The sequence below is a fragment of the Rhagoletis zephyria genome, unplaced genomic scaffold (genome assembly GCF_001687245.7).
Source record: "Rhagoletis zephyria isolate East Lansing unplaced genomic scaffold, Rhagoletis_zephyria_1.1 Rzeph_scaffold_00355, whole genome shotgun sequence".
Classification (NCBI taxonomy): Eukaryota; Metazoa; Arthropoda; class Insecta; order Diptera; family Tephritidae; genus Rhagoletis; species Rhagoletis zephyria.
The window spans coordinates 86,385-95,959 of record NW_016157439.1 but is presented as its reverse complement, the minus strand read 5'-3'; the positions used below and the strand labels follow the sequence as shown (position 1 = coordinate 95,959).

General features: G+C 33.4%; 1 protein-coding gene across 1 annotated transcript in view; it reads left to right on the top strand.

Annotated features, from left to right (window-relative positions):
* LOC108359212 (peroxidase-like) overlaps positions 1-9,575 on the top strand; it is a 250,596-nt gene that overhangs the window by 168,034 nt on the left and 72,987 nt on the right. The window contains exon 5 of the mRNA XM_017610959.1: positions 5,086-5,259. Coding sequence (XP_017466448.1) covers positions 5,086-5,259 — 174 coding nt within the window. The remainder of the gene's footprint in view (positions 1-5,085; positions 5,260-9,575) is intronic.

The window sequence follows — 9,575 nt, the reverse complement described above, 5'->3', positions numbered from 1 at the left end:
GCTGCCAGACGTCCCGGTTTTCCCGGACATGTCCCGGTTTTAGACTATTTGTCCCGGTGTCCCGGTCCAACCTTAAAATGTCCCGGGTTTCGTTTAAGTGTCTCGGTTTTCGTTTTGATCACTACACTAAGAGAAAAAAGGCGTTGTAATCTTCGGGAAATTTTATGAATTCACTGAGGGAAATAATGCACAGTAAAAATGAATATTTTTTATTTGATTATCGTTTTAAAATGTTCGTATTTTAAAATAATATTTTCATACCACGCACGCGGGGTGTTGATTCAAACTCAACATTTGAATGCACATTTACATACATGTCTATGCGTGAAAATGCTTGCCACAATTTGCTAATTTCCAGAGGGTCAGGGTCAAATCCCATTACAGGCAGCATGGAATTTAAATATTTTTTTTAACTTAATTATGAAAAAGCAATCGGTAAGTGCAAAGCGCTTCATTTTAATATGGGCGTATTTGAATTGAATATTCCTATACTAAATTTGTTATACTTAAATGAATTACGAGTTGGGTTGGTGCTCTTTCATATGCGCATTTTTTTAAATTTAGCGCGCTTTCTTAATTGTAACCAGCGTCTGGACTTTGCTCCGATTGGGTAGATTTACTCCGATTTCTTTTTTAAATTTGAAATCTACTCCCTACTCCACTTGGCCCGAAATATGCTCAGAATTTTTTTAATTTTTTCCATTCACATTAGGAATATATTACAAAATAATTAACTTAAAAAATTTTTGTCCAATCACTTTTGTGGCACCAAGATTTTGTATACTCTCTTACTCTTTAACCCTTTTTTGCGGAATCACTTTTTTATTTTTCAAAGCAAGGGATTGGTTAAGGACCAGAAAAATGTTTTGTGTATGTGTGTATGTTTAGCAATTTGGCAGAGTATAAGCTGACATTAGCTATTTTACCACACAGTAGTGCTGCTGCCGAAAGAAAATTTTCGGAGATGAATCTCATTAAAAATAAATACAGGAACAGGCTTAATGTCGAATTAGTTGAAAGCGTAATGTTCGCAAGAACTCTTATTAACAAAAGGTCATCGGTAATCTTTTTTTCTTTCATGAAACCTAGACTACTTAACAGTGCCGTACTAAATTATTTGCTCGGAGGCTCTTTCATCAAATCACAACTTCCAATCAGATTCTTTAGAAAAATTTTGAAAATGTAGCTTTTGAGCCAATTAATAAAGTGCAAGTCTGAAGTTGCCAGAAAATTCGGTTGATTTTTAGCATTTATTGTTTTTTGCTGACAGTGTCTTCCATATAAAAAGAATTATGGAACATAGTTTGTATAGAAGAAACTCTCAGTAAGAACAATGCCAAAAATCAACTAAAATTTTATGAGCTGCAAAACTTCATTTTTTAAATTTTTATGAGTCTCATTAGAAAGTTGCAAATTTGTATGCAAATTTATTGAATTTTCCCGAGTTTAGAACAAAGTTTAGAAATTTTATATTTATGTGTTTTGATGTATTTAGTATAAACTGTATTTTTNTCATATAAAAAGAATTATGGAACATAGTTTGTATAGAAGAAACTCTCAGTAAGAACAATGCCAAAAATCAACTAAAATTTTATGGGCTGCAAAACTTCATTCTTTAAATTTTTATGAGTCTCATTAGAAAGTTGCAAATTTGTATGCAAATTTATTGAATTTTCCCGAGTTTAGAACAAAGTTTAGAAATTTTATATTTATGTGTTTTGATGTATTTAGTATAAACTGTATTTTTATAAAGTATAAAAAAGGTGCGTGCATTGTGAAAAATTCTCTGTGCTTTAGTTGTGATAAGTTGTTTTGTTTTGTTGGCGGACGTTGTAAAGATCTCATGATCTCATGTTTTCATGTTTTTAGTTTTGTCTGTCAAAATAAAATTTTACTACATCCTTTCGCGCGTAATTTTTTCGAAGCGAAAGGGAAGCCCCTCTCCCCCTTTCCCCCCTAAAGTGTCCCGGTTTGGCCACAGAAATATCTGGCAGCCCTATACTATAAGCACCTACCATAGATACGTTTGCGTACCAAATTTCAATTTCATTTGCTTTTATGGTTTTGAAATTATAGCTGATAAAAATTTCCACGCCTATGGGATGTGCCACGCCCCCTTTTAAAAACCCATTTATATATAAGCACCTACCATTGATATATCTGCATACTAAGTTTCAAGTTCGTGGGACTTATAGCTCCGAAGTTATAGCTAATAAAAAATTCCATGCCTATTGGATGTGCCATGCACTCTTTTACAAACTCATTTATATACCCTAATATAAGTACCTACCATTAAAATGGCTGCGTACGTAATTTCAAGTTCAAGCGGCTTATAGCTCCGGAGTTATAGCTGATAAAACATTCCAGGTCCATGGGACGTGCCGCTCCCCCTCTTACAAACTCACTTATTTATAGCCTACTATAAGCACCTACTATAGATACGTCTGCGTACCAAATTTCAATTTCACGTGACATATGATTCCGAATTTTCCACGCCTATGGCATGTTCCACTCAGTTCTTTATGCCTTACTTAAAGCGCCTACCGTAATATGCCCGCACACCAAATTTCAAGTTCTTGGGACTTATGGTTCCCAAGTTATAGCTGATAAAAGGGTTCACGCCTATGGGATGTGCCACGCTTCTTTTACAAACTCATGTATATATAGCTACTGTAAGCACCTACCGCAGATATGTCTGCATACCTAATTTTAAGTTCATATGACTTATAGTTTCGGATTTATAGCTGATGAAATATTCCACGCCCATTAGATGTGCCACGGCCACTTCTACAAACTCAGTTATTTATACCATACTATAAGCACCTACCATATATATGACAGTATACCAAATTTCAAGTTCATGTGACTTATGGTTCCGAAGTTATGATTGATAATAAATTTCACGCCTATGGGATGTGCCACGCCCACTTTTACAAAGTCATTTATATATGCTCTACTGTAAGCACCTGCCATATATATGACTGCATACCAAATTTCAAGTTCATGTGACTTATAGTTTCGAAATTATGGCTGATTAAAAATTTCACGCCTATGGGAGGTGCCTTGTCGAATCCCAATTTTTTACCCTATTATAGGCCCAGGTGTCATGGTAATACTCTGTCAAAATTTTGTTCGATTCTGTCCGTCCGTTTAGGCTGCAACCTGGCACATACATACATACATACATACTTCCACAAATATATAGTAGATATCTCCTTCTCTTAGCGTAAAATAATTTTTGGGGATGTCTCGGCCACAGGGCAGCCTATCGTGTAAGTTTCAAGTCCAAATATTTCTTTTAAATTGGCTAAATTGTTTTCTAAATATAAGCCAAATCAGCAAGTAAATGCAATTTTTATGAATACCCCGACCCCAGCGCCACCTAGTGATTAAATTTTTAGTCGAAATATTTCCCTTCAATGTGCTGAAATATGTTCCAAACATGAACGAAATCGGTCCAGCCGTTTAGTAGTTTAGTGACATTCAATATACGGAAAACTCTATGAAATTTTGAAATCGTGACGTCTCAGCTTTCTGCATTTTTCGGCAACAACAACAAAAAATTTCAAATTTTTTTAAATCAAAGAACCTTCCACACAGAACGTCCAACAATGTGCTTTTTACAGAATTGAAATCGGTTCAACCATTTGGTCAGGCATCGCCGTCATACGAAAGACATTTCATTTTTATATATATAGATTGACGAATTCCTTGGCCACTCTGGTCACGAAATCTGAAAGTCCGGTACATACACATATAAATTCAGGGCCGTATTTTTGCTGATATCATAAGTTTTTGACAAATTTTATGCAACTGCATTAGGTGAGATACCAATTTATTCGAGAATAGATGTTCTTTTATGTAAGAATAAATGTCTTTAAGTTGCCGTGTTAATAAAAACAACGCCCACTGTAAAATTTACTTTTTGTCGCTTACACCCTTTTGGCGGTTAGGGCTCGACTTATTTCCACATTTCCAAAACATGTAGTACTATCCAAAATTAAATCTATTTCCAAATAAACTGATACCACACATATTGCAATGGTATAAAATTTGTCGAAGTTAGCCAACTTTTCCTAAATACGGCCTAGAATTTATATTTTGTATGTACCGGACTTTCAGATATTTTTTAGCAGTGTCCCTAAGGAATTCATCAATATTTAAGCACCGTCTTGAATATTTTTGAAAGCGGGCAAAACCTACTCCTCCTAAAATATAGCTAGCTTTGAGTTTTTTGAAATTACCGTTACGTTGGTGAAATCTATGGTTTTTGTCCGATTTCAAAAATGTTCAATATGCGCTATGTGTATACCAAATTTCGTCGAGATCGGTGAAGTAGTATTTGAGATGCGCATATATGATATAAGTGGGCGGAGAGAAACCACTTTTTTGCTAAAGAGCGATCGTATATATCAATTTTGAATAAATATTGATGAATTCCTTAGGGACACAAGTCAAAAAATCTGAAAGTCCAGTACATACAAAATATAAATTCTAGGCCGTATTTAGGAAAAGTTGCCTAACTTCGGCAATTTTATTATCGTTGCAATAAATGTAGTATCAATTTGAAAATAGAGTTAATTTTGGATGGTACTACATATTTTGAAATTGTGGAAATCAGTGATGGTCAAAACTTAAAAAATAAGAACAAATGTTTTTTTTTTAATTTGCCCGATGATAAATCTCGACAAACCTAATCTGAGAATAGATTATTAAACATCATTTTAAAGGCCTATAAATCCTCTTCTTACAATATGTTCGTCCTTTAAAATTTAATAAAAACTTGTCATTCAAAAACTGATAAATCTACAAAACCGTACTTTCTGACCTTCAATGACACGTCGCGGCAATAAAATTTCCCATAAATAGTTAGGGGTAGGGTATTGAAGTTTAAAAAAAAAAAAAATCGATGGGCTACCTAATGCATATGTATGTAGGATACCTAATCTTTTTTACGAACAATACATTACAACTCAGAAATTTATATTATAATTGATTGCAAATTTTAGAATCTTAAAATAATGATTAATTTCATAGAACTCATAATAATTACATACTTATATGAAGTAATTATATTTATTACAGATAAAGCACTTCTTTGATCGTAAAGGTTTTGAAGAGTTTGGAGCTGACTTGAAAGCAATCGATATACAGCGTGGACGAGACTATGGATTACCGTCTTATAATGAAATGCGAACATATTGCGGCTTACCACGTGCTTATGATTGGGCAGGATTTTCAAGTGAAATACCTCAATATGTAAGTAAAAATGATCTGTTAATATATAGACTCATACAGTTATAAAACCAAACACATATGTATGTATGTATATGGAAATTCATACTTACATATTTATGTACTAGGGATGCCAAACCCGGGATCCCGGGAACTTGTTTATGAATTTTGAAGTATGATTTTTGTAAAATGCCGTTTTGACTGCATTTATAAAACACTTGAAACTGTACTTTTTTAAGGAAGATTTAAATGAATTTACTCATAATGTCGCTAATGTAAACGAAACAAAGAGCTTTAAGGAAAAGTTAGATAATTTTTTACATCTTTCTATTCAAAACTTCCTCAAATCGAAAAATATAATTTGTCTGACGTGCTTGTAGACGAAGTTCAAATAATTTGTAATGGAGAAGATAGGGGTCATTATCTTCAAAATGCTTATGACTACGGTGACCAGATTTCTGTTATCAAAAATCGGGAGATTTCTAAAGCATTGTATATAAACATACAATTTTGCTTTTAGAATAAAAAGACATAACATCTTTTAATACAGTTTCATGTAAAACAAAACAAAGAGAAGAAAACTTGAAAAATGTATGCACACAATATAAATATAAAAATTCATTTTCATTTCAAAAACATTTTGATCAGATTTGTTTACACTATACGGTTTTGTAGCCCTTTAAATTATAGTATAATAAACTTCAAACTNAAAAATGTATGCACACAATATAAATATAAAAATTCATTTTCATTTCAAAAACATTTTGATCAGATTTGTTTAGACTATACGGTTTTGTAGCCCTTTAAATTATAGTATAATAAACTTCAAACTAGCTTGGACCTAAAAAGTTTGTACAAAAATTTTTTTATGGAGAAAATGAGAAACACCTTCCACAAAAAAATTTACTAAAAATCAAACGTAAATTATTCTAAGAAATCTAATTAAAAAGCTTAAAAAACGTATGCATCCCGACTTTAAAAAAACAATTTTCTCAAAATCGGTACTGTCCCGCCAAAATCAGTACGAATGGTNCTCATAATTATTCTAAGAAATCTAATTAAAAAGCTTAAAAAACGTATGCATCCCGACTTTAAAAAAATATTCAGAACGACAATTTTCTCAAAATCGGTACTGTCCCGCCAAAATCAGTACGAATGGTCACCGTACTTATGACTACCTTTTGACAGTTCAGCCTAAAAGTGGTGAGGCTGAAATATGTTTTTCATCAGTAGGTTTTGTATGTAAAAACTTTAGGTCAAGATTAGAAGACTCCGCTTTGAATGCTTTGCTGCTCTTACGAAAACATTTAAGTGCAATATACTAAGACCGGCAGAAAAAACGGGTGTGTGTTTTTAACCAGACCCACCTACCAACATGCATTTCGACCCGCTGAATCCGATTCTGAGATCCATTTGACTCGTACACCCTCAAAATTTCGAGTAATTTGCGAAAAAGAATGGCAAAAAATTGGCCATTCGCCATTTCTTTATAGAGTAGAATAAAAATGTTTAGAGAAATGTTTTTATATATTTTTGTTTAATGTTTTTGTTTATTAATCATTACCAGAGAACGGGTTTTTAGGACCAAAAAATCTTTATAAAAGGCTAAATAAAATAATGAAATTGGCTAGAAAAGGCAAAACAAAAAAGCGAAATAGGCAGGAAAAGCCACCAGAAATCACAAAAAAGGCAAAAGAAGGCACTAAAAAAGACAAAAACCGAAAAATAATCAAAAAATACATTTTTGTAATGTTTATTTTTCCAGTAAAAAGAGAAAAACTGTGAACTGGTTCCATTATATAAAAAATGTGTAGTTTGAATCTTTGACAATTTTCTCCTTTCTAGTTTTTAATTCACAAAATTTTAATCTCTAGTTATAGCAACATTGAACCAAAAGATGCATTTTGAAGTTTTCTGGCAGCGTTTTCATTAGATTTTCGCGAAGAAAAGCTTTGAATGTACTAAACGAGTTGATACAAGGGTGCCCAATTTAAATATGGAACTTTCATATTACAAGGAATAAGGGCTTTTTCCATTGCTCTTTACAATTAAAGTTAAAAAAGGCAAATATCTTAAAAGCGGCAACAAAAAGCAATTTTATTTCTCTTTATGATTTTGTTCTTTTAGTATGGACTTAGCACATTTTCTATCAACATGTTTTTCATTATTTTTTTATTGTTAAAAGATTTATCGATAAAGTGGTAACCGAAATACATCTTTGTAGTCATAAAGTGGGCGGTGTCACGCCTAATTTCTAAAAGTCTATAGCAGTCTTATTTATTGTTAAGATATTGCTGTAAGTATTAACTTGGAGTAATTTAGTGTCCTCAGTTATTGAAATATCAGAGTTTCCGTATTTCTGAAATTTACCGTTCGATAGGCGAGAGGCGGGTGTGATTTTAGTCCGACTTGAATCATATTCAACGAATCGTTTTTCCATACCAAGGTTATTAAGTTCACCGAGTTTGGTAGAACTTTATAAATCGGTTACCGAGTTACACATTTGTGGTCATAAGTGGGCGGCGGCACGCCCATTATCCAAAAATTGATAATAATCTAATTGTATGCTAAGTGGTNGCACCGAGTTTGGTAGAACTTTATAAATCGGTTACCGAGTTACACATTTGTGGTCATAAGTGGGCGGCGGCACGCCCATTATCCAAAAATTGATAATAATCTAATTGTATGCTAAGTGGTTATCGCAACCATCGATTTTAAGTGAATTAGCTTTAGTAGTTATTGATCGCAGTTTTCGTGTTTCTGTAAATTACCGTAATATGGTAGATGCGCGCAGTCATTGTCCGATTTCCCTCCCATTTTCCAAAAATGTCATAATAATTTTTTACCAAAATTCTTCATCACATACTAATTTTCAACAATTTGCATACAATATTTACTGAAATATCGTAGTTCTTGCATTTTTGGAAAATACCTTTATATGGGAAGTGGGCATGGTTACAGTCCGATTTCGCCCATTTTAATACTAACCTACCTTGTATAAAGGTACATATCAAATTTCGTTGAGATATCTTAATATTTGCTCGAGTTATCGTCTACATTTTTTTCTTGATTTCTTTTAGACTTAGCACATTTGCATACCACTGCATAACAATTAAGAACGATATTACGATAACTTTTTTTTTGTAATGATGTATTTTGAGTTGTGCTATCTTACGGCATTAAAATCTCAATTTTCATAAAAAGTGGACTTAGCACATTTCCGAACTAAGCCAACTATACAATCGCCCGATTGTAATGAAGGAGCACCCTAATGGCCTCTCTGCACCTTTGCACCACTTTATGGTTATGGTAAAAAGAAAGTGGAGAAAGGAAAAGCACTCCAAATTCAACCGTCTAACCGAGCGCACACGGGAAAACGGCCACCACAGAAAACATTTCCCGGACGTAATTAACATATATATCTTCATTCCGTATATATATATACCTTCTGCACGTTACCGAAGATTTTGTAACCGAAAAATTTTATTACCAAAAAATGTTACCAGTTCTTGTCATCGCGATTCTAGGATCGTTGGTAATGCAGTTAAAATATTCAGCAATTCAGCTAAGAAAAATTATGCAGATTCTGGCATTGCATATTTCACGGGGCAATCCTTTGTTACCAACTTATGAGATGGTAGCAAAATTTACCGGTTACAAGAGTACAGAGAATGCGAAAAGGGTTTAAAAATTGACAGGAACTTTATTTACCGGTTACAAACTTTTTATTACCAGCGCAGAATAGACCTGTTAAACATAATTTAGTTGTTAAATAAACCCTTATAGCGTTTATAAAAAACGCGAGTGGGTTTTATTTCAAACGAACGCGAAGATTCCCTCTCGCGTTGCCATGGTCCTTCCTCGCCGTAACGAAAGGCACCTATGGGCATATGGACACAACAACAAAAACTATATAAGTGAAAATTTATTACAAAGCACGAAAGTGATTATAAACAAATCCACAAGCAATCACTTAACGCGAAAAACAGTGAACAGGAAGGCACCTGTGAAAACATACAATTTACATAACACAAACAAAAGTGAAGTGAACTTTAGACCCGGTCACTTAATGGTGTACATATATACAGAAGAAAACCGCCAAAAAATATTTGTTACCGCCAAACTATAGCCTGTTATCATCAAAAAACATTAATATCAACAAGTAAGAAAGTCTAAGTTCGTGTGGAGCCGAACATTAAACACCCGGCGCAAGTATTAAATATATGTTTTTTCACCTTTCCGAAACCTACCGCTAGGTGGTAAGCCGGAGTGTATCAATTTTGAGTAAATTAGCGTCCTTAAATTTCGAAATATTGCAGTTTCAAGCATCTCTGAAATTT